The 26501-nt window shown below is 45.3% G+C and overlaps 1 protein-coding gene across 5 annotated transcripts in view; it reads right to left on the reverse strand.

Annotated features, from left to right (window-relative positions):
• The window catches only part of DOCK11 (dedicator of cytokinesis 11), a 1707663-nt gene that overhangs the window by 724904 nt on the left and 956258 nt on the right, over positions 1-26501 (reverse strand). For all 5 annotated transcript variants that reach the window (XM_069612850.1, XM_069612848.1, XM_069612847.1 and 2 more), the window contains 3 exons: positions 21105-21221; positions 17509-17584; positions 3583-3683 (listed from right to left, as the gene is read on the reverse strand). In XM_069612850.1, the coding sequence (XP_069468951.1) occupies positions 3583-3683; positions 17509-17584; positions 21105-21221 (294 nt within the window). The remainder of the gene's footprint in view (positions 1-3582; positions 3684-17508; positions 17585-21104; positions 21222-26501) is intronic.

The following is a 26501-nucleotide window of genomic DNA, read 5'->3' on the forward strand; positions in this document are numbered from 1 at the left end:
GTCTGAGGATGGAGTATCCTGATGGGATAGCTAGGGAGATGGCAGGGCCGGCGGCATTGTGTAGCCAGGTTTCGGTGATGGCGAGAATGTCAAGGTCGAGGTTGGTAAGAAGGTCATGGATTTCTGTAGCATGAGCAGGGAGGGATCTGGCATTAATTAATGCACACTGTAGGTCTGGGCGTGGGGTTGGAATGGTATTATGCCCTTTAGCTTCCTTCTTGGTAGTGGTCAGTTTGTGGTGTTCCGAGGTTAGTTTGTTTTCAATTTTGGCTAGTGGGGTTTGCAGCGGATGCCTAATATTTGATTTCTGGAGTTAGTAGCTCTAGGGCGCGTCGAGAGTGTGCTAGGTTTGTGTTCTGTGGGTATGGCGAAGAAGGATGGAAGGAAGGGCGTAGGGGGGATGAATGCGGATGGTGGGGATGTGATGTTGGCCATGATGGATGCGCACAGGGTAGCAGTCAGCTATAGGCACAGTCAATTTTGGGCACAGAGCAGCAATCAGCTGTCAATTATGGGCACAGCGCAAAAATCAGGTAGCAAAGTTTGGGCAAAGAGCAGCAGTCAGCTATCAATTTTGGGCACAGTCCAACAATCAGGTAGCAAAGTTTGGGCACAGAGCAGCAATCAGCTATCAATTATGGGCACAGTGCAACAATCAGGTAGCAAAGTTTGGGCACAGAGCAGCAGTCCACTATCAATTGTGGGCACAGAGCAGCAATCAGCTATCAATTATGGGCACAGTACAACAATCAGGTAGCAAGGTTTGGGCACAGAGCAGCAGTCAGCTATCAAATTTGTGCATAGGGCAACCGTCAACTGTTGGATTTGAGCACAGGGCAGCGCACAGGTAAAGGCACAGTCAAATCTAGGCATAACGCATTTGCTATATGGTCTAGCTGCATTACTGGGGGCATGATACTGGGGAGAAGCATGGGAGGCACATATGGGTAGAGAGTATGTTGGTATGCAGTGCGAGTGCTAGGGGGCTTCAGAGGGCTTAGCCTACTGTAAAGGAGTTATTGCATGCATCAGAGAGTATATTAGGCAAGTGGTGTTTAGAGAGTTACATGCAATGCGATAGAACGAGGGGGGAGACATGTACTAGGACAGGTAGTAGCAGAGGGCAGGTAGCGCCTTACATAAGTACAATGGAGATATGTACCTGAGCAGCACAAGCCTTGGCAGGGATGAGAGGAGTGCCTGGGCTGAGTCAGTCGGTTAGGCAGGTATGAGGGTCATGATAAATAGCAGCGTACATTTGGCTGGGCTGATATACGCTTGGAAGAGCAGCTGGTGCAGAGCACCGTTGAGGGAAGGATAGAGTTACTCACAGCGGTTTCCGTTCTCCGTACATCATAGTCCACTATAGTCCACTATGGGGACTCGCTGCGCGCCTGCCAGCGGATGTTGGGTGCTATTCTAAGCACGGTTGCTTAGAAACCAAGACGCCAAGCCTCGTTTTGGCGCCACTTCGCGCCCGACATTTTGTTTTTGAATAATGTCGGCGCGAATCAGGCGCGCGACCCAGGCCGCTTCTGGGTGCAATATTGCACATGAAAACAGGCAGCTCGTCTATTGAAAGAAAATGCACTCTGCCTGCTACTATCGCGTTAAAATTTCCATTCACAACACAAATACATCCATATGCATACAAGAAAATCTCAATTACCATTCAAAGCAAAATAATAAAATCCTCTCTAATATGAGCATACAAATTGAGATTGATTGTCATGTTCAAAAAGACAAAATCATTACATATTAAACAACTGAATTATCTTCTTTTGTTTCTGAAACTGTCAACAAGTGTTGGCATCAGAGGAAATATTGGTTTAACATAGAACCGTTTCACTTTAAAATGTTGGACACTATTATTTTCTAGCTTGGGCAGGAATACAATAATGTTTAGTAAGGTTAGCTTGGTTATACATATTAAAAAGTCTCGGGTTCAGGGTAGAAACTTTTATTTTCGAGAGCAAAATATCTTGATGTATTAAGGCGTACAAGAAAAGCATGAGATTCTACAAGTGAAACAGAAAAGGAATCAGCAAGTTAACTTTAATTGGCATTTGAAGTCCACTTAAGAAAGATTCCTCCTGTTTCTGTGAAATTCTATTTCGCAAAATGATGTTTAATTTGATATTACTTTTTTGCGAATGAAGTGGAAAAATTAACCTCCTTCTAGAAGTAGAAAACTCTTCTGAGTATTTTCCCTTTATGTGTACTATGATTTTCACAGGCCAAGAAGTTTATACATCGCTGAAAATCTTTCAGACACATTGCACATCATGCTTGCAAAGCCAGATACAACTTGCTCCTGTGCAAACCAAGGAAATTAATCAAGAATGTGTTACCCTCTGAGTCAAATGTGTCCTGCACATTTAAACATTCTAGGGTAATCTATTTTAAATTCACTTCCACAAATGTACAGAGTTTGGCACTTGGTTCCACTAACATATTCACCCGAATCTAACTCTGAGCAGAGATGACGGCATATATTTATTAATTTGAATTTTCTCAGAGGCAAGCTGCTTCATAAAGAGGATTGGTAAAAAGGGCTTTGGCAACATCATGAACAACACAGCCTCAAACTCTGGCATATTGTTTGCCTGCAGCAAACCCTCTTCAATTAGCAATCCAGGTGTTAAAGCAAGTTTGATACAGTTAGACAACAGATGTTTATCCACTTATTGGCTTAGCTCTTTTCCTATAGTGTATATGGTCTCCGATAGTTTAGGTATGTTATGCCGTGCTATTGGGTTTTATATTGTGCATTTTCAGGGTCTCTTTGTACTTTGGGTCATGGTTGGTTGGCAGGAGCTGAGGAAGTAGCGCAAGATGGCTTTGCGGTTGTGTTGTTTCATGCAGATTGGAAGGAAATGGGACATGTGTGCTGGGTAATATTTAATTTGCATTGTCTTTTTTGTACTACTTTGCCCTCAGTCTAAAAACAAGCTAGGTTTTCCCCCTCATCTGTGAGTGATTTATGTCAAGCCTCTTTATTCATGAAACTAAATACATATTGAACAGAAAAGGAACCTAACAAATATACAAAACCACAATTATCAGACTGAACAAAGGTGTGTTGTCGCATATTAACATGGGGCCACATAGCAAGAATAGATCACAGACATTTTGTCCACTAGAAAATGATACCACAATTTACAACACAATTTCATTCACGAGAAGTAAGTATATAGCCTAATTTAAATAATTGAGTATCTTTGTGTTATCCGTTCTCGCTTTGTGGCAACCAATTTCAATAAATGAGAAGATGCATTCTTTCATAAAGGCTGGTTTCTGAACGGCCAGGAACAATAGAGTGTATTCTATTCCAGGGAGTAAATAGTGTAGGTATTCCATTGGTTTTGGGTAAAAATTGGCAGGATTTAAATACCACTTTAAGAGGAAGGCTGATGGATTGCCTCCAAAAAGATTTTCGGGAAATGTGGTGCTGAAAGATTCACACTTAGCAAATGTCGATAATGCTGCAATAAGCCTGTTATAAAAGAATGAATATCCGCATCCCTGGTGGCCAACAAGACCAGTAAATCTTTCCCTCAGTACTTGTGTTTTGTGCCTTACGTTTTCATTCGTGCTGGTGGGCTCAGGAGACGATGCTGTTATATCTGCAAGTAGGGACCCTCGAGAGTCCTCCCTTTTCATTCCAAATCCATTCTGAAATGCTGTACCATAAATGAAAGAAACAGAAGGGACAACAAATGTCATTTCAAGCTATGAGGGAATGAGAAAACAGAGGCAGTACAATTTCTAAGAAAAGAAACATAGGCAGCGAGAAAGCAAACAATGGCAGTAGACAATTTGAATCCATTTCCATTAAAAAGAACATTCAAACAGTCAATACTAGCTGGTCCCGGCAATTAGGGATATACGAGAGGACTCCTACCACTGTAAATATGTTTTATATTCGTTATTTTTGTGTAAACCTTTTATACTTTTGAGCACTACCCTTTGGTACAAAAAATTAAGGAAAACTCGGTAACCAGACTGACATTCAGGAGATATGTGTTTTACTTTATATCAACTCCATGCAAAGTTGCGTTAATTTAGGGCAACCTGGAAAGGATTTAAAGACCGGTATACAAGTGGGGACTGCTGTTTTTTAGGAGGGGCCATTAGGGGCATAATTCAGAATTTCCACACATTGTACTGTTACAAAAACAATCTATGATATACTAAAAATGATCTGTTATATATTAAAGCATATACCCACAATGGCATGTGACATACTGAAGCACATACATCGTATAATAAGGTTATATATCATAGATTGAAATGTGCATAGTACATGAGCAAACAATGATATTGCATGTTGAAATATTTATATGACAGCGTGGCAATGCATTTATAGAACATAATGAAAAATATATTTATTTGTAAATGTGACATAGTTTCATATTCCGAGATATCTATGTTCAATACTGAAACAGTAGAAGAAACCTCATGCAGATGCAAAGAATTGGCGGAAAGCCTCCCAGGGCCAGAAGTGCAGGGCGTGCAGTTCAGGGGGAGGCGAGACAGGTGGCAGCACGATTCCAAAGAAGAAAGAGCGGGAAGACGCTGTGAGAAACCTGAAGGTGTCTCACCCACTAGTCCCCAGGCATAAGTCATCCAGGTGGCCAGGACACGGCCATCACTTTTGGATCCAGTTGCTAGGGGTGGACCAGTGCGGGAGGATGACCTGGGTGAGGGTCTATGGGGAGTGGGACACCAGATGGTGAGATGCGTATCACCTTCCCTGTAACACCTTTACCACATCCTACCAGGTAGGATACTTAGGAACTCAACCCACCCCCTTTCACAACCCAAACACTTTCTCACGGACAGCTTGCTATGAGAGAAAATGGACTAACACCCGAGCCGTATACCTGACATGTCCCAATACAATGGTCAGGCAGGGTCAGGCAATTACTGACCATCACAAACACTTTACTGCCATTACACTTCCCCACACAGATTAAAAGGCAGAGCACGAGAGCACACTCTGAGCGAGGCAAAGCACACGAGGAAACAGCAGTTCCAAGATGGCAGTTTAGCACAAGGAGAAAGACGGCGAAACAGAAGGGGCTGCGAGGAGGGACGTGCCCTTGACCTTTTCGACAAGGAACCGTTACTTTCATGAAACCTCAAGAATAAAAAGTGTAAGACCAAGAAACCCAGGTGAAGAATCATGCATTGTGTGTCGGATGTACCCGGGGCCCTCCCGCGTCGATAGTCAAGGCGGGGAGAATCGCCTGCTGCCGTGGTACTGCCCTGGGCTCCCACAAAAAAGCAGCGCCTGTGAAAACAACACAGCCGGTGAGTTGGCACTGCTGATACTAGACCGTTATGTGTTGAAGCCAAGGTTTCAAGTGGCAACATTGTATGGTGAGCACTGAAGCGAATAGTGTATGAAACGCATGTGAGAACCAATGCGAGTAAAATTGAATAACAGATGAGTGATTGAACTTTGTAACCAAAATACAATACCTTTGACAGAGTGGTCCGGTACCACGTGCGTGTCAATTCAAAGGTCTCTGTAAGGTATCCAACTGAGAGGTGGCAAAAGCAAAAGAGTGGAAAAGCATTGTGAATCGAAGTGGTCCTACAACGGGTCAAGCAAAATCCTGTGCACAATTGAAAGTCTTTGATGTTGATACAGTAAAGAAAGTTGATGACGAAGAGGCAAAGAGACTTGGGCACCGAAGGCCCTGATGCTAATGTTTGAACTGCACCCTCCTGCTGAAGAAGCAAGAGACTGTGCCGCCTTATCCCGTGCTGAAAACATGGGGAAGGGAGGTCAACAGCCTGAATATCCTGACATATCATTTCCTGAACACTACTTTCTTTTATATAGCATTGTTTCCCACACTATTTGTGCTGTCGTAGCACTGTCCTTGGCTCCCACATCAAACCAGCGCCCATCAAAATAACACAGCCGGTGAGTTGGGTGACCGATACTAGACTTGCCTGTGTTGAAGTCAAGGTTTCAAGCGGCAAATATTGTATGTTGACCGCTGAAGCGAACAGTGTATGAAACGCATGTGATAACCAACACGAGTAAAATTGAACAACATATGAGTGATTGAACTTTGAAACCAAAACACAATACCTTTGACAGAGTGGTCCGGCAGCACGTGCGTGTTCTTTCAAAGGACTCTGTAAGGTATCCAATTGAAAGGTGACAAAAGCGAAAGAGTGGAAAAGGATTGTGAATTGAAGTGGTCCTACAACAGCTCAAGCTAAATCCTGTGCACAATCAAAAGTCTTTGATGTTGATACAGTAAAGAAAGTTGATGACGAAGTAGAGAAAATTGGTCCGAGCCTGAGCGAAGGAGATCAAGTGAAAACTTTGGGTTAAAGCAAGTTTGTGTTAAAGTGAATTCAAATTGGTCTGAGCCCGGTGGAGGGAGAATGATTGAACATTGTGTTGAACCGGATCCAAGCCCGGCTAAGGGGAATCAACTGAGAAATTGGATACACAGAAATTCCACTAGTATTGTGTTAAAAGGGATCTGAGCGCAGCTGAGGGGGATCGGATGTGAATAGTGAATCACCTGAGAAATTGAGTATGTGTGAAATCCTAAAAGGGAAGGAACTTATTTGTTGTTGCATCAGGCCATCTGAGAGAAGAGACTTTGAAAGGCAAAGAGACTTGGGCAGCAAAGGCCCTGATGCTAATGTTTGAAAAGCACCCTCATGCTGAAGAAGCCAGAGACTGTGCTGCCTTATCCCGTGCTGAAAACGTTGGGGAAGGGAGTCCAACGGACTGAATATCTTGACATATCATTTCTTGAACACTTCTTTCTCTTACATAACATTGTTTCCCACACTATTTGTATTTAAAGGTAAGAATTGGCAATAGGTTATTAGTATAGGCTCTTTCATTTTGTCAAGACACCACTAGGACTGTGTTATTATTATTTGATGGTCGTAGCTTGCTCCCATGTTTGGATTTAGGATTAGATTTGCGTTTTTCAAACCGTTTTTGAAGTTCAATAAACACCCTTGAACTGTGGTCACTTGTGTCTGTCTTATTGTTGATACCATGCCTTCCTTACAACATGAACCACTCAAGTGTGACAGGTGCGGCAGCACCAGTCACCTGGCGAATAGTAAAGAATGTCCAGCAACTAGGAGTGTTCAAAGTGCAGGAGGTTCTGACATATTGGCATATGTTGCACATGGAGAAGAAAGAATTTGGCAGCTTCAGTGCAGAGTGGCAAAGTTTGAAATGAGGCATCGTCAGAAAAAGAGGTGTGTCCCATCGTCAACATGGTTAACAGCAACACGGCTCATAGAGAAAAGCTGTAATGTGTCATCAAGATTGACAGGAATGAAACACGAATGATGGCGGACTCCGGCTCAGACCTTACCATTTTACCCCTTGACACGTACAAAGACATGGTCGGAAAGAACCAGGCGGAAGTACGCACGACGAAACACAAGCCCAAAGTTTTCAGAGGCGCACTGTGAACCTGTTGGGCTACATTCTGGGCACAGTCGAATTCAAAGAAAGAGTAGCGAAGACCAAAGTCTACTTCTCACAAAAGGGCCCAGCTGTGCTAGGCTGGGATGACCAAGCCAAGTTGCAGATCAGATTGGATCCCAGCGTAGAGGGGCAGGTGTTATCCATCACCACAGGAGGAGTGTCGGAGTCCAGAGAACATCCAGACTTATTCTCCGACAAGCAAGGGAAAATTAAGAACTATGTGCACAAAATAAAGCTGAAGCAAGGAGCAGTCGCAGTGAAACACAAAGTGAGTCCCGTGACGGCAATGGCAAGGGCTGCGTTGCAAGCGCAACTGGAAAACATGCTAAAGGATGGGATGATAGAAACTGTTGAGTCATTCCAATGGCTGAGCCCAGTAGTCCTAATAAAAAAACAACACTCAGATGATCTACGAATCTGCATTGCCTTGCGCAGCTTGAATCTCAAAGTAGTGGTGGATAGCTACCCTCTACCCAGCATAAATGAGCTGATCCTACTAATGAAAGAGGCCTGAGTGTTCTCAAAGCTCGATTTGAGAGACACCTATCATCAAATCAGCCTGCATAAAGAGTTAAGACCTTTGACTGCGTTCATAACCCTTTTTTGCACCTACTAGTTCACTTGCATGCTGCTCGACCTGTCTTCAGCCACGTCAGCATTTCAGAGCATGATGGACTCTCTTTTGCAAAACATAGGCAGCGTATCATACTTTTAGAACAATATCTTGATGTACGCACAGGACCTGGAGACTCATGACAGGGTGCTTCATAAAGTGTTGGAAAAACTACAGGAAGCAGGCATCAAGTTGCGCTTCAACAAGTGTGTGATAAAAGATGAGGAAGTCGAATACCTGGGATATAAGATCTCCAGGGCAGAAATTATCCCAAAAAAGGAACCTATTGCAGGCCATCGTTAAGGCACTAGCACCGACCAGCAAAGAAGATCTGAAGTCGTTCCTAGGCCTGGCTGAATATTATGCACCATTTCTACCGAATTTCTCAGAGGCCACCACCCCCATGAGGAAGTTACTAAAAAAAGGTGCACAGTACCAATGGGGAGAAGAGCAGCTTAAAGCATTTGAGAAAGTTAAAGAGAGTATCAAACATGCTCCCTGTTTACAGCCATTTAATCCCCAGTGGAAAGCTGTAATAACCCCCGATGCCAGCTCGTACGGACTAGGGACAACTCTGACCCAGAAGAAAGGCGATGTTTAGCACATAGTGGCCTTTGCATCCAAAGCGCTGTCCCAGGCAGAAAAGAACTACTCTACAGTGGAGAAGGAAATGCTGGTGTGTGCATGGGTGCCAGACTACTTCTAGACATATGTATGGGGCACAACATTTCAATTTTTGACAGACCATAATGCGGTGGTATACTATGAGAAACCTGAAGGCGTTTCACCGGTTAGTCCCAGCGGATCTCTCTCTCAGATGGCCAGGGCAGACCTTGGGGGGTGGGCCATTGTGGGAGGATTACCTGGGCGAGGGGTCTTCGGGGAGTGGGAGTGGGACGCTGGATGGTGAGATGCGGTATGCCTCCCCCTGCAACACCTTTACCCCATCCTACCAGGTAGGATATGTGGGAACCTTACCCCATCCCCTCTCCATTCTCCAGCAATTTCACACAGACAGCCTGCTCTCGGAGAAAACAGACTCATACCCGAGTAGTGTACCTGACATGTCCCGCTACTATGGTCAGGTGTAGTCAGGCAATTACTGACAATCACTCACATCTGACTTCCATTAAACTTCCCCAGACGGAGCGAGAGAAAGCACACAAAGGAACAGCAGTTTCAAGTCGACAGCTGAACGAGGGGAGAAAGATGGCAAACCCAGAAGGGCTCGTAAGAAGTGAAATACTCATGACCTTTTCATCAAGTCGCTGTTACTTTCAAGAAACCCCAAAGGCAGAAAGCATAAGGTTAGAAAACCAGACTGAAGAATCCTGCATTGTGTGTCGAAGATACCAAGGGCGCTCCCGTGTAACTGACCAAAGCAGGGAGGAGCAGCAGCAGCCACCGTGGTATCGTCCTTGGCTCCAAGAACAAAGAAGCACCAGAGAGATCAAAACAGCCGGTGAGTTTGGGAGACAGGTGCAAGACCGGTCTGTGTTAAAGTCAAGGTTGCAAGCGGCAACAGTGTATAACGAGCGCTGGAACAAACATTATTCAACGTGTGTGGTGAAAGACACGAGTAAAGGTAAACTGCTGAAGAATGTTTGAACTTAAGAAGGCAAGATACGATACCATTGACAAGTGGTCCGGCACTGTGAATGGGCTCAATCGCAGGTCTCTGTAAGGTATCCCACCAAGAGAAATGAAAGTAGAAGATTGATGAAAACAATTGTGTGAAGTGAATTGAAGTGAACCTGCGACAGGACACGAGCGGCAAGCAGAGTCAACTGAGGAGGCAGAGAACCTGCAGCGCAGTGGGGAGTCTGGAGGGATCCGCCCCCAAAGAGAAAGGAAAAGACCTGTACGATATACAGATTTGATGTTGGAGCAGCACCACGCTACTCAACAAAAGGAGGTATGTAGAGACTGAGCATCGTGAAAAGTTGTAAGCCTGACTCCTCGCATGACTATTAGGAGCAGAGCAAAACCGGTGCAGGAGGATGGCATTTTGAGCGTGGGTTGAGCGTGGAAGACACTGCGGCCATGGTGCTCCTCCTGAGAACTTTCCTCCTGAGAACTTACCATCATGCTCCTGAATGTTCCTTTCCAACCGGGACCACCATTACCCACCATATGTATACACTGAGTCTTATCATTAACACAGCGAGGTAACTGTGGGGTGTATGTATTTGGTTGGCACTATAAAGCCTTAATCCCAAACCCAGGACTCTGTTTAATCATTGTGGGCCACAACACATGGTATCCCCCTTTTCCTACAACTGATGAACCCAACCATTCCCTCACCTTTATGCATAATTTTGACTTACCTCCTCATGTATGACTGTTAGAAGTACTGGGAAGAAGAAGAGGCAACTAGGAGCAATGATGACTATGTGCTTTTACCACTCTGGTACTGGGATAAGGCAGAGGCCTACTGAGAATAGTGGAGGTCAGGCATGTCCCCTTAATGATGGTCACACAGGGCTAATTGTACAACAGCACCTGCAGTCAGTTAGGGGGCTGCAGGTGTATGAAAGGTCTGATCTAGTTGCAGGAGGATGTGGAGCAGGAGAGAGTGAACCAGGAGAAGCTGTGGTGTTGAGGGAGCAGCAGTGGAGAGGCCAGCGAAAGCAGCGGTAAGCTACATGCATGCAGCACGTTAACAGTTCATGGGAGTACAGCCGGGATGCTGGGGCTCTGTGGGACCGAGTGAACAATCAAAGGGGAGCTGTGCCTGAAGGCTGTCCCTTTTCGAGGCTTTCGCAGTGCTCGTTCTCCTGGAATCAGACAGTGACCCAGGAGTGCCTGAGGGGGAGTAGAAGGAGTCCTGAAGCTGAGGACCAAAAGCTGAGAAGTCTGCGCCCTGCAGAAATGCTGAACGAAACAACCAGTGAGTTTCTATGCAAAAGCAAACCTGGTGTGCGATTGTTTGAAGTTACATGGAGGGTCACTATGCATTGTTTGAAGTTACCCCATGGACCCTCCCTGGGCGTCTGTTGGCAACAGGTGGGCACTGTGGACTGGCTGCACATGGGTGTATGGCCGTGGCACTGGAAGGGATGTTGTTCTGTGAGGCCATTTGTCAGTATTGCTTTTGGTAGATGCATGTTGCATTGTGGTACCTGTTGTCATGTTGCTGTGTTTGTTTGATACTGTATGTGCACTCCATGGTCTGTACTGTTACACTTGCCTGGGAGGTGGTCATGTGCAGATTTCGCATTCGCTTGTCATGCCAACCTTTTTGTGGTCATTCGCAGCCCCCCACCCCCTAAATGGGCATGTGCCCCGCAGCGCATGTGTGCTGGCTTTTCTACTCACTCACTATCCAGGTCTGTTGTCCTCTGTGCCTCTCCATGTATCCTGGCAGTGTGCTGTTCGGTAGGACCTTGGCATCGTGGATGGGACCAGGATAGCAGGCACAGTAGTGGGTGATGATGAGGTGGTGGTTGCAGGTCACCTGCCCATTCACAGAGTGGCAGTGTGTGGGGTTTCGGTACACTGTTTTGTGGGCCTGGGGGGCCACCAGCGCAACATGGGTACAGTCCAGGGCAGCAATCACATATGGTATTTGGGCAATGGCATAGGACTGTGCCTTCATGGCATTGACCTGGGCTGATTTGGTAGGCAGTGAGATGTGGCGTTTCACTTGTCGCAGTGGGGGCACAACTGTCCGGATGTTGATTTTACTCCCTATGTCGTCCTGTATTGTGGTGAGCAGCTCTGTTGTGGTCCCCCTGTTGGGGCGGTACAGGGTGACCAACTGGCTGTCAGTGAGGGTCCCAGATGAGGGAAAGGGGCACATCTTATTTGGGATCTCCTCCTCATCCTCTGCCTGCCCACCCGCCACCTGTACTCCCTGTGCCCTGGTCTGGTTGTCCTGCCTCTCTGCTTTCAGGTGCAGCATGAGCAGCTGCCTGTCCCAGCTCACAGTGGCCAGCTGCAGCATGGTGTTGGAAACAGTGTTCGGGGTATGGGTGTGCCTTATGTAGCCCTCTGGGCTGGATTGGGTTCACCTGCGGCTTCATTTCAGGCACCAGTGTTCATTTACCTCCAGCTGGATACTGAAGGTAACTGCACTGTGTTTTCAGCGGTATTTGTGCCAGTTTTCAGCGCTAATCCCGCCAAACATGTACTTGTGATGTGGCTGTGTTTGGTTGCGTGTGGCCGGCTGTAATTGCACCAGCTGTAATAACTCTGCCATTAATAGCGCTGACTGCTTTTATGGTCAGCGATATTTGCGGTTGAGCGGTATTGGCGATGCAAAATATGTTACTGCCACTTTTAAGGGTTACCGCCAGACTTTCCCTTATTCTCAGAGTTTCCCTTTTTGGTTCTTATGTCTAGAATAGCTGTTTTCTCCTGGTCAATTAAGATTTGTATTCCTAGTCATTTTTTCATCTTCTGGTATATTCTGATTTAGCTCCCTCCCTGTTTCCTTGTTTCCCAGGGTATGGGCGGCCACAAATGGCTTATCGGGGTGTTATTTTTTTCTCTTATATTATTATTTCCTCTTTCTTCCCCATAGTTTAAAATCATTTCCTTAAATTGGACTTTTATGCTGAGATGTGTAATTTGCATAACATACAGTTTATTTCTTGGCAACCCGTTACATTTGTTACCCTTGTTACCTTCTGTTCTGTGTGGGAACATTTTCGGGAGCCTTGTTGCATTGCTTGGTCTCTGTTAGTTGTAGCGTGTACTTCGGTGCTTGGCTTCTCCTTTGGTTTTCTCTCCTCTTGGTGATTTAGTTGTCCATTGACAAGGCGTCAGACACTTCGTGTCCATTGCTGGTCAACGGTTTCAGCGACAGTGCAAGGACCGACTGTCCACCACAGGTTTCCCGTTGTCTCGCCACCACCTAATGTTGGGATTGTGTCACACTACTTTCTCATGCTCGGCTGGCACCTGGGATATGGCCGTCTAGTGTCTCTCTCCTGGTTTCCCCTCTCTGGTTTTCTTGTGTTCAGCTGGCACCCTGTGTCTGGCGTTCCAGGTTCTCTCTCTTCGGTCCGTCTCTCTCTCGGTCTCTCGCGTTCCCACTTCAAGTGAAATTCAAATGAAATTCAAACATGCAGGCTTGTCGGCTTGTCTTCACTCTACCTTCTTCCTCTCTGTACTCCGGACGTCTATTATTAAACCTACTCGTCCCAGTGTATCGGCACCCTAACATTTAAAGGGACATGCTTTTTGTCTTTAAGATTTTGCCATCTATTCCTGTGTTTCTTCGTCCCAGCTGTTACAAACCTTTCTGGTGGTGGAACACCTCTGTAGGCAATAAGGTGGCTATCTCTAGGGAGTTCCTCATGGGAACGGGAGTCCTTGTCCTGAAAGGGGAAGTCTCTTCCGGTGAGGTGCCACTTGCCTCTACCCCTAAGAAGGGTATTGTGGAGCGCGTTCACCTCGCTAGCCTCACATAAAGGGATTCCCCCTTCGGGAGAAGAGACAAATTCCCTCGATTCGTCACGCAAATCAGATGGCCCAAAGGGTGGTTTTCATGGTGACTCTTTTAGAATATCCCACTGGTTTAGTTGTTTTATACCATGTCCCCACAACTGCTTTGGTAAATGTGGCAATGCTGCCGACATGAACCCCCCATTTAACAGTGCTTCGCCCCATCAAACACAGTGGTGCAAGTCCCAATATGATTGATGGGTACAATCCTCATTAAAAGAAAACAGTGATTTGCTACTGCTAATAGTCAGGCCTAACAAAACCCCCCGAGATCGGTAATTGCACTCCTTTGTCCGACAATGCAATATACAACTTTCTCAGAGCTTTTTCTGGTACATCTCCTTGGCAGATTAAAGTATTCAGCCATCTTCAATTCTATCAAAAATCTCTTTCAGGGCCTCAAAGGGAGTGTTCAAACTTGCATAAGAGCAAACATCTAGTCAGCGAGGGCATTGCAAGTTCAGAATAATACTTAATGACAAAATCTAACCCATCTAGGATTAGAAGGATATTTTTGATATAAATCTGTCTTTCAAAGTTGTGTATTGAATCCCTATGTATCGAAAGGATTAATTTTCTAGATTTGCAAGAAAACTCATCCTCTCCCTTGACTGGGAAAAGAATAGATTTTTGCCAATTGATTTTTAATCCGCCATGTCTATGTTTTTCCAGACCATATCAACAAAATGCATTACTGTGAAAACTGGATTTACCAAATTGATTTAGAGATTATCTGCATATAATGAAATCTGTTCCACAATATCTCACGGCCATATGAACCACATCATCAGTGGGCCATCCCGGGCCTAACCCACAAGAGGCTTAATGATCAGAGTGAAGAAAAGGGGACATGCAGGGGTCTCTCTCGTCACGTGCCGCTCTCGACGTGTTATCATCAAGAGGTGTTTACAGTGACCATTACTCTAGCACTAGGTTACTACAGAAGGCTCGATCAATTCATAAACTCCAGTCCAAAGCCCACTTGGCCACGACTGCTGTCAAAGCTCCACTTGAATGGAGTCCAAAGCCTTATGGGAATCCAAAGAGGCAACAGCAAGAGGGTCTGGTATCTGCCCACTTCCTTCTAATGCAACTTGCATTCTTTGTAAACTGGAGTAGGCAAAGCTATAAGGGAAAAAGCTTCATTTGTTTGGATGTATTAGATCTTGAATAATCCCTATTAGATGTTAAACAAGACCCTTACCCTCAGTATTTTTTAAAGAAATGCGTCTGTAAGAGACACACTCATCATGTGGGTTATGCTTTTTATTAACAACAATTGACGCTTTTCTTAACAAATTAGATACAAGCATTTAAATTATGGAGCATGTTCATTTTTAGATTTTTGCATAATCCTACTTGTGACCCTCTTGGACTGGATTTGATCCAGTACTCCTTTCAACTCTATAAGAGTAATCTCCATCACCAAAGACCACTTTGTGACCATCAAACAAGTATTTATAAAAGCCTGTGCAATCCGCTACTGCGATGTCCGTCTGGCACCTATAGAATTTTTCATAACAGACTGCAAATGCCCCAGCGACTTCTGTAGAACCTTCCCATCTCCACCCTCCTTCATCAGTTATCTTCTGCCACGTGTCTTGCAGCCTCCTCTGACTGGCTGAGCTAAGCCAGAATCGTACCTGCCTAATCCACATACAAACAATGTATATCTTTTCCTACTTCAACCATCCCACAAGTATTGCTTCATCCGTATCTTAATCCAAGGTGACTCCCCGGTTTCCAACAGCTACCTCAGTATGCCTAATGCCCCACAAGCTAAATATCCATTTTTGAGGGACTCTGTTCATTCTGCATGCCTCAGGTGTCTTATTGTATATGATGTAACTAAACGCTTTGCCTGTGATGACAGTAGGATATGATTCAAAGAGTTTGGTTCTACTCTACTCTGCTCTGAGTTGGCATTTAAATCAAAGTAATCGTTCATGTGTGTCTCAAGATGATGAAGACAATGTTCTTCTTGTAGGTAGTATTTCCTTTTACCATCCCATGCTCTGAGGGTGAATCAAGCTAGAGGGATTGGCCGAAAATTCCCCTTGCATGGTTTTTGGTCTGCCATGTCCTGAAAAAAAAAAGACAATGCTTGTTTCATTGTTTTGTCTTTGCGGGTTTTGTTTGGAGTCTTGAAATGATCTAACTAGTGAAGGTGTGCATGGCACCTTAAGCAGTGAGTTCTGCTTTGAAGAATATCCTGGCTGGGATAGGAAAACAGTGCAGTCCTCTTAGGTCAGAGAGGATGTTGTAAAATGTCGTTGAGCCTGTGAACCTTCATGGGGCATCATGTTGAACGGCTCTGGGGAGGTCTAGGTGTGCGGCTGAGATGTCAGCAAGGAGGGTGTTCCATACATGGCTGTTATCCTGTGCATTAGTCATGTCCAGCATTCATGACATGAGGGCAGTCCCATTCTATAATGACTACCACTCTCTCTCGTTTCCTCCGCCCCTCCCTTTGTGTGTGACATGGCCCAGTGGCCATTTCCTTAATCATATGTGGTGGCAGTGGCTGTCAGCCAAATGAACAGGAGCCACGATGCTTCAATTACTTAACTCCTTCCAGTCGGTCACTTACCATCATGTGGAATACCTTCCATGTCCTCAAACATGTACACTCAGTCTCCTGTGGAATGTGCTGCTATGCCACCTGTACCCCTTCTGAGCCCTATTTAACTGTTTCAGTGTGGTAGTACACAGGCACAGAAAGCTTGAAGTGGGGAGGGAGCACAGTCTCTCCTCAAACACACAGGAGTTCTGCCCTAGTATGCACTTAAGGGGCAGCCTATTCACCAGCATTGAGAATCTGAGGTCTCTGGAGGCATCTCCACTCCTCCTCTTTTCAAAAGCCCAGTGGCGCACACAAATGTTATCAGTATCCAAGACTACCCATGGAAATGAACGTGCATGCCCGTATAGGATAGAAGATGGGGCTCTGGGAAACAGCTTTGGAATACACATATTGAGGGCAGAGATGAACCAGACTTATTGTGCGGCCATCTTGAATGGCAGTCAGCCATTTCTGTCCCTGTTTTATTTGTTTCTACATTTTTTGCATCTTCAGTTGTAGTTTGAGTTAAATCTAGTCTTGCAGGATATGGTTCCTCTTCGTATTTTGTGTACTCTTAGGCGTAAAACCTGCTGTGGTAATCGCAAAATATAATGTGAATCAGTGGTGAAAGTGGGCAGGAGCGTTACTCCTCTACTTCTTTTAATTACGTTTTACCGTTCCTATACTTTTATTTTAAAACGTTTTAAAATAAAAGTGTAGGAAGAAGTTGAAATTTGCACTTTCAGTGCACTGCACTGGACGTTCCCCTAAACAGCAGGCACGTGTGTTTTGTGGTTTGTATTGTGCATGGGAGGGGGTGTGGCGATGGGGTTTGTGGGGAGCGGTGCAGACCAGTAGGGAACATAGTTCCACTACTTCTAATCGTTCACTTCGACCACTGATGTGAATCATCAAATACATGCCTTCACCAAAAATCATATTTCACCCTTTGCATGTTGTAGTTAGATAAATAAGCGTCCCAAGTCTTGATTGGTCATCTTATGTCGGTGTGTCGTGATCCTCAGGTAACATTAATTCTTCTTGTTGGAAAGGGTATAAAATGCAAAGTGGTGCTTCCCAAAAAGTTTGATTAAAAAACAGTCAAAGAAGTGAAATAGCAGAGCGTAACTATGGAGACAGAATATGATTGGCAGTCATTAAGGAAGCAGGAAAAGAAGCAACTACGATCAGCTTTGAATTCCTAACCAGACGTCAAATTGCCTGCTTCTGTTTGTGATCAGAAAACAACAGCACGTGACAGCATGTCAAATAAGCATGAAAACAAGCATACATTTGCACTTCCAGGAGTTCTTTTGCTTCACCATAAAATGAACGACATAATGCAGCACAGATGCTAGAGGACAGTTCATGTTACATATGGTGCATACTGACCAGTGTCTTTGTCCATGACCAGGCTTGATCTGTGCGAAGGACTAGACAAGCTGCACATGAAATCATCTCTGGAAGCCTGCAAAGAAGGATGTGTACAGGGTTATCACATATTCATACGTAGGTTTGTAGTGTAAGGATTATTTTACAAAACTGTTGTGGTTACCAGCACCTCTTGATTTTTGTAACCTGAGAAATGACTACAACCAAGTGTAGTATTGCATCCTCCGGGATCTTCTCTGTGGGTGATTAAGCGTGATTGGAAAAGAAGATGCAAGCACTTCAACTTTGGAGCTCAATGGACAGGAATTTGAAATATACAATCACATAAGGTACCGATTTGTGTATAATACTCTATACCGGTTTTTGTGCATAGAATTCCCGTGACGTTTAGGCATGGCATAGGATGAAGCCTCTAGGAGATGATAGCACGCATAAGTAAAAAATAAGTAAACATGTTAAGATTTTAATCCCACCTCTAAAGGCCTTCTGCAGTCTCCAAGCATCGGCCGAGTGGAGACTGTAGAGGAGTTTAGAGGAATTATAACCGTTATTTGCTCTGATTGAAAAAGGCATAGCATTTGTCGAAACACGTGTCTCACAAAGGCCTACTAAGATATATCAAATAAACATCGAGACTCCCTGATAACAATTGCCTCAGTTTTTGGTATCATTTACTGTGGCGCTGCTAAACAAGTGAAGAAGTTGTTTTCCTTTCATTTATCACTAGTTATTTGGCCCTCTGGTGCCCAATGCAATTAGTACCCCATTGTCTGCTTTGCAATTTGATACCCAATGTTATATGTGCAACTTGTTCCGAGATAGTGCAGCTTTACCTTTAGAAAGCTGTGTCCTGAGGACCTTACTGGGACTCTGCCCTCTTTGTAATAACTAGTCTGAAATTCACTCGCAAATTATGTTCCCAACTGTACTGCAGGTTTCCTAACTCTTCCACTCCTCCCAGTATTCCTCCACATTTATCCCAGAACAACTGCTGCCCATTGCCCACTGCCAGAGATACTAGGCCTCTGAAGTGTTCCTCAGAACGTATCCTCTCAATTACCTTGTTTGAAGGGCACAAAAACTGAAACATAACCCAAAGGGCACCCTCTTCCGTAATATCACCTTTTCGGCCAATGCCTTCTTATACCACAGGCATGCAAGGCTCTGCATTGAACACAAATGCTCAAGGTCACATGACACCTAAAAAACAGATCGGCATGCAGAGCACACTGTACTTCCGATCTGCACGCATCAACACAACTGCAAAGATACTTTGCATTTTCCCACTCTCCTCATCAATCCAACCCCTTCTCTTTCAGATCTGCTAGAGCACCTAGAGACCGTGCGAATGCCAGCGGTGTGTGGTTTAAAGCCTAATAACATAAATATAAGCAATACCTGAGTTATGGTATGGTGGATGGGCTTTCTCATAATTATTACAGCAGTTTGACGTCAAACAAATATCAGCCCTGTGAACCCAGTTCAGCTGTGAAAGGGCTATGTATTGCCCCCAGAAAAGGCTGTCTCTGCCACTGCTGGCAAGACTATAGACCTGAAGAATGCCACTCTGTGTTCCTTTGTGAGGGCAGGTAACAACCCCACAGAGAGACAGCTGCTCCACAGAAAGCTGTCATGGGAACAAGAATGAAAGGAGCACACACATTCACAACAGGAGTAGCCGCACACCAGGGTGTTGCATATCAGAAGAATCTTATGAGAAGGAAAGTGTTTTCCCCTACCTCTATCTTTCGTTCCTGTCCTCACCACCTCCTGTAGGACAACACACTTTGTGTACAATGTCAGGAGGCAAATTATACTTTTTTTAAAAACAGGGATTAGAGCCTTTGGAGAATCCTGTGGATCCCCCACGAAAACCCTGCTAAAGTCTCCTCCCAGGGAGCCAGGAAAGGGCAGACAGTTCATGATTCCAATCCTGGGGATGGTGCACTGCAGGAGGATCACCTGGGTGGAGACAATTCCCAAGGTGGTGGGGAGATTTTGCAGGGTGAGACGCCGTGTTTTTCCTTGAAGAGGAATACACTTACCACAGACTTAGAGGAGGAATTGGCTTATTGCCATGTTGATATATCTCTGCCCCCCACTAAAGATGAAAAGGTACATTCTAAGAAAGTGACTCAATCTAGTGTTGAACCCAAAGAACAAATCATTTATACTCCTAAATCCCCATATCCTCCACAATGACAAAGGTATGCCAAAAGGAACGACGAAAATGTGACTTTTGCAGTCCCATCTGTTTCTCAAAAGGTAAAACCCTGTAGCTAATTTTTCTATAACATCCATGGAGGAAAACTCATTCTTAAAGCTTTTAAATAATTAATAAAACTGAATCTTTCAAAGGTGGACTGCATGTTCCAGAAACCCTCAGAGACTGTGATGAAGAAGAGGGCTGCAGAGGCATGCAGGAGCCAAGGACAGGCAGGCAGGCCTAGTAGCTTTTGGCCAGGACAGGCAATTAGCCCCAAGGGCCTTTACCTGAAGCCAATTAACCCACCTGAGAGGCATGAAAGGCTGCAGCAGGAAGGAGCAGTACAAATAAGCTGAAAGGTCATCAGAAGCAGAAGAAGTAGAGCATGAGGCTGGCAGTTTACTAGGAAGTGTGACCACAAAAGGGACGCCGAAGCAGAGGAAGAGCAGATTTCACCTGCAGGCTCTGAGTTGGTCCTGTTCTCACCAACCCTGTTTGGCTGTGGGAGCAATGGAGAAGGCTGGAAGAAACAGGCAGTCTTTCCTAATTGGTTTGAATGAAGAGCTGAAGTTGTGCATCCACCCAAAATCTCTGTGCAGAAGCAAGCCGAGGGAAGCTGGAGAGTGGAAGAGCCTCCCTTAATGAGGCCGGATAGGAGACACCCGTGCAGCAGACGAGTGTGTGTCGCAAGAGTGTCTGTAGCAGTAGAAGAAATCAAGCTACGAAGCAGAAGCAGCCTACAGCTGCTGCAATTGTGGAGTCAGTAAAGGGAAGCTTGGTACTCCAAATAATCAAGAATACCTTGCTGATAACAGTAAGCAGCTTATTTTAAACTTGCACGCACATAAAAGCGAGTAAAAGTTGTTTGCAGAAGTGGGAAGTCATTCTAACAAGGGAACTTTATCGTATGCGTATATCAACAGAGCTGTAGCATCCACCTGTAGAGAAAGCATCTCTTTTCCCCATTGTTAGATGTAACTTGTTGCCGATCGGTTGCGTGTCTCTTGTTAAGAGGAAAATGTTGCCGCTAAACCTAATGAAGCAGAATTTGACTTTCCTGCAATATTAGGCTTGCATCTCTCTCAGTATCTATTCTCCTCAAACTTGTGCTCCTCATCTCTAAACAACCCATCCATACCACACTGACTTTGCATCCTCCTGTTTCTGTTCCTTCACAAATGGAATGCTCTCCCCCTGTCTAATAGACCATGGCCACCAAGCGTAATTGTTTTTTCAAAGTTAAGGCTCTCGGCTTCACTTCTAACTTTGGGGCAGACAATTATTGAACAATAATGACCCCTTCCTCAGTAGAAAAGGCTTAAATAGCTTTAACAAACCAAAATGTACACTAAAACAGACAAAACCAATGATATATTTGTGTGCTACTCACAGAAGTAGACATTGCTGAGCAATGATAAAGAACATCCTTTCCGGCTAACCGTGAAACATTTTCTAACAACAGTGCAAGCGTCGGGAGGTACAGTTGCCCTATTTTTGCCTGTTGGTTCTGAAAGACAAATAACATCCACATGTTGACAAGAGAGTAGTTTCCTCAAATGTACATTGCTTTACTCATTGATTAATTTCAATTAAATTGCACATTACAATTACTTTGCATACACAGATAAGAGAAAATAACTAAGATCATAAGCCTATTAAGAAAAGGTTAACGCAGTACAGTTGTACAGTTCCATTTAACAAATCTGCAGACCCCATGTCAATGCATGATCCTTCAATATAAAAATAATTTTAAAACACACTGCACCTGGACATCTATAATATTTGAGGCAATTCAACAAATTACTTACTTCAGTAATGATCTTTCTGATGGAAATTCCCCCCATGGATTCTTCACCTATGATATTCTATCTCCAGCTCCAGCTGACTTCAGAATTTATTTTGACACTAGAGGGCTCTGTGTCTGCTCTGCTTGACACTGATGTGTCCCCACATCGGACATTACATCGGTCTAGCATAAAGGGAGCTGCTGTGCCCCTTGACCTTAGTTCCACCCTTTTTCCATAGCACTCAGTCAAAGAGGGACCACAAAACAATAAGGGGTACGAGATGTCTGCCAAGATGGCTAGATTGGAAGGGTGATAAGGAATCAATGGTAGGAATGATCATTGCACACGGGGTGGGGACAGCAACCAATCAGGTTGCTCAGAACGGAGGCTGGAACTACCGATCTAAGCCCACGTTCCGAGTAACTTGATGGCAGCTTCCCCAGCCCCGCCATTTCCCGCCTTTCCCTTCTTCTTTTAACCCACCCCCGCCCCACTAACCTGATTTCTGTGGTGGCTACTGCTGCTGCCTCTTCCTGTTGTCTGCTCTGGCCACCATGGAAATGGAAAAGGGGCTCTGTATGGAGTCCTGTCTTCCAGCTCTGTGGCGGCCATCTTGCTAAAGTATTTTGTTTGAATCAGTGGGACGCTGCGAAACGTCCCCTTCATTCAAACAAAATACAATGCTCCCAGCACCCCTGGTAACCGGATTGGCCACCCAGGACACTCATAGCATTCATACCCTCTCCGGCGTATTAATTTTTAATTATATAAAACGTTAGAAAGAGGTAAGTCATTTGATCTTCTAGGAGATGTCTTCCTTCCACAGATTCCTTATCTATGATAGACTTGTAAAGCAGTAGTTAAATCTGGAGGAGGGATGAAAGCTAGAGGATATCACCTTGGAGGATAGCTTGACTGAAGCAAGCGTCATGCCCTGGCAGGGAATCCAATCTGCAATATTTCTCAAACGTGTGAGGCGAGGGCCACATGGCCGCTTTGCAAATGTCTAAGCAAATCCTCTGACTGAATGAGCTCTGACAACCTCAGGCATAACTTTCACAGGCAGACCATAGCATTCTGAGTGCCACCATAACCCACAATAAAATGGTCATCTTTCCTGGCCCTTGTCTGAGAGATGTCGTAGCTAAGGGCCTGCACCGGGTCTAGCCAATTGAAATGTTTGTGAAAAACACCAGAAGAATCAGTTAGGTGAGGTGGAATTCTAAAACAACCTTTTAGAAGAAGAATGGCCTCACTCTCAAAGTCATATTCTCCTTGGTAAACAGCAAGCAGGGTTAAACAGACAACAGCTGGCCCGCACTCACCCATCTTGCGGCAGGAAAATTACCTTAACAGGAACAAATTTAGTGAACATGAATGCAGGTGCTCAAATCGAGCTCCCATGATGAAAATCAATATTAAACTCAAGTCGCAAGACGGAACAACAAAACGAGGTGTGGGAAATGAGTAGCATAAGCCACACAAAAACTGCATAATAGTGTTGAATTGTAAGGAAAGAGTCTTGCTCAGATGTCCCTTTAAAGACAGGGATGGCCTTTAGGTATCCTTTCACAGTGCCAATCTGAAGTCCTGTCAGGACCAAAAAATGTGAACATCGAGAAGCAAAGAGGTAGGACAGGTGAAAGGGTCCAGACTCGTCCCCAACACTGAGCCATGCATTTTCAACATCTGCAAATGGACTAAATGGCAGGTCTCTGAGCTGACAGGAGCAGATCTAGAATGTCATCTAACAAATCCCACTCCTTGTATCTCAGCCTCTTAGCAGCCAAGTATGATGGTTCAGACTGCTGAGGTTCGGATGGAGGACCTGGTTTCTCTTGGCAAAAGTGGACTTACCCCTCCAACTGGGAGAGTAGGTACACCCTTGGCTGAAGGCACCAGGGAGGGGAGGTGGATGTGGTCAGAAGCTACAGGTACCATGTTCTCCAGGTCCAATCTGGCACAATCAAAATCAATGTGGACCCTAGCCTTCACAGTGTTCATAGAACTAGCCTAATGACAGCGATCAGAAGGAACACTATAGAGGAGGTTGAAATTTCACTGCCATCAATGTGCCCCAGAGCTTTCTGCTGGAGCAGAACAACTCAAATTTCATGTTCACTTGAAGAGTCCTCCAAAAGGAGAAGATCTCCTCCAGAACTTCCTGGCAAAACTACCACTTCTGGGAGGTGGGAGTCTGTTTGCTCAAAGTATCCACTACAATATTCTCTGTCCCAGTGAGATGGGCCACTGTCAGAGACACATCATTATCCAGAGCCAGAACCACTGTTGCATTGCTTCTCTGTACAGTGGCAACACACTCATAGGTCCACATTTGTTATAGTAGTGTATGGCCACTGTTTGGGCTGGTAGGACAAGTACAAACTTGCCTTGCACCGAGGGGAGGTAGGCAATCAGGGCTAGCCTATAATCCACAGTTCCAGCAAATAGATGTGTTCTCATTCTTCTGTTGGAGACAACATTCAACTCACTGTAAGGTCTGACAGGTGGGGGCCCAGCCCTTCAAGGACACTTCTGTAAAAAGTGTCAGTTAGGGTCAAGGTTGCCAGAGTAACAACCCACTCAGAAGGTTTTCTCGGATGGACCACCATTCGAGGTTTCTCAACACATTGCCCAGGTCTCACAAAAGCTCTGACATTGTGCCCTAGGAATTAAATCACCAACAACGAAGTAGACACTGTAGCAACCTCACACAAGGCTGCTGCTCCGGCACCACCAGAATGCAGGTGGATATGAGACCCAGCAGTTGCAGGAAGGCAAAGACTGGAACCATATTCTGGAATTAGAGGACCTGAAATACCCGGAAGATGTCCGCCACTCGATCCTGAGGGTGGGGGTGTCCTCTCCAGGCACGTGTCCAGGACGAACTGATAAATCAGAGGGATCAAGATATTGAAACATCGGATTTGAAGTTCAGGGAGAATCCCAAACTTTGCAACAGGCGGAACATGTGGTAGAGATGTGCCAAAGCCTGGTCTGGTGAGAGAGAGCTTGGATGCGCCAGTTGTCAAGCTAGGGAACAACATGTGTGCTTTCTCTCCTGAGATGGGTTTCAGCCTCTGCCAGCCATTTTATGAAGACCCTAGGTTCCGAAGATATGCTAAAATGCAGAACTTTGAATTGATCATGGGTAGATCTCACCATGAACCTCGGATAACCTCCTTGCTTGAGGTGGATCAGCATATGGAAGTAGGGTTCTATGTGAAATTTCTAAATATTGATGTCACATACAAAAAAGTCCTTTATTTAATCAGCCGATTTTGGTACGGCCGTCAATATTCTGAAATGTTCACTTTTTTTAACCCCCTCAACCCCCACCTCTTTGCCCACATACCCCTTCCTTTACACTTTAATTGGGGGGTTAAGCCCCCAGGACCCCTTTGCTCCCCACCGTTCACTTCACTACCCACCCCCCACTCATCCCACACACACACTCAAACACACACAAGCACCAACAGAAACACACACACACCACTAACCTGCTGTGTCCGTGGCTCCCATGAGGCCTGGACGTGCTTGTCATCCCCTGCACGCAGTCGTGAGCAGTCTCAGAGCGGTCTTTCTAAAGCAATATTTGTATAGGCGGAATAACAAAAAAGACATTTTCACTTCAGGCTGGAAGTAGGCATACTGGAGATCCTGGCATATTAGCCAGTTCTGCCGATCAGGGGCCTGAAGGATCTGGACCAGGGTGACAGAAAGATTCAGGTTGTGACGCAATCCCCTATCCTTCTTTGGAACCAGAAATAAAGTACCAGCCCTTCCCTTGTTCCAAGCGGGGTATGAATTATATGGCACCTTTTGTTCAAAGCTGAAGAACCTCTTCCAACAAGAGATGGTTAGGAGATGAACAAGGGCTGTAGAAGGGTGGCATGGAGGGTTTAGGCAAAAAAGGAAAGACAGTAAACCTGTGTCATAACCTGTAAGGCCCACGCATTGGCACACCTTGGAGAACAGGGAAATGCCCCCTCTCACTTCAGAGAGGTGCTTGAAGTATTCTACACAGATGCTTTGCACCTGGTGCAGAAGCGGGCACCTCTGAGGTGGTGATGCCCCCTCATTGAGCTCTCAGGCCTCTACCTTGGTGTGGGGGGTCCGACAAAGCTGCTGCTTGTCTGCCAGCACTTAAATTGTCCCCCACCACAGTGGGCATAAAAGGTTATGTGTCGAAAAAACCTCTCCATCTAGTAGCCGGGGGGGAGGGCTGTTGGACATATCAGCCCAAAGATTTTCACATGGTTTTAGAAAACAGAACATTTTAAAGCCTTCAGCTTTTTGTGGGATTTTGTCCAACAGATAGCATGTCCAGGTGTTTTGCCCCATCATCCAGAGTGAACACACAGGTCCTCAACCAAAAGTGCCTCCTGATGGCTATTCCCATGGCTATGGTGCGTGCCACACAGTGACTGTGTGAAGGCCTGATTGATCTGGTTCGCCACCCCTCTGCCATCCTCCATTCAGCATTGATGGCATCCCTCATGTCACCCTCCTGAAGGTTCTTTTCTTCATCATAGACCACTGTCAAAAGGCCACATGATAATTTAGCCAGGGTGCAAGATGCATTCACCACCCTCAGAGCCAGGCTCCCCAAGGCGAACACCTTGAGTCCCCAAACATCCAGTCTCCTGCGCTCTCTGTCAGGAGAGAACGAGAGGAAAGAGGATGTCTTGGGATTGTACCACCAAACTCTCCAGGAAGGATGGGTGGAGGTGAAGGCAGAATCCGAGGGTACCGGGCGGTGCTTTTTCAACAAGTTTGGTCCACTGCAGGCACAAAAGCTGGTGTATCTCAACACTGGGGCCACCACTTTTATGTTGGAATAGCATACCATACATTTAGTTTTGAAAATGTCGATTTCAACACCTTTAGCTAAACATCTCGCCTGAAACACTGACAACTGATTTTGGAGGTCATGGGTGGTTTTGATGTAAGAATCCCATCATCTGCAAAAAGAGAATTCCTGGTTGTTCCCCGGCAAT

Source organism: Ambystoma mexicanum, chromosome 5p (genome assembly GCF_040938575.1).
Source record: "Ambystoma mexicanum isolate Mex_15411 chromosome 5p, UKY_AmexF1_1, whole genome shotgun sequence".
In the NCBI taxonomy this organism is placed as follows: domain Eukaryota; kingdom Metazoa; phylum Chordata; class Amphibia; order Caudata; family Ambystomatidae; genus Ambystoma; species Ambystoma mexicanum.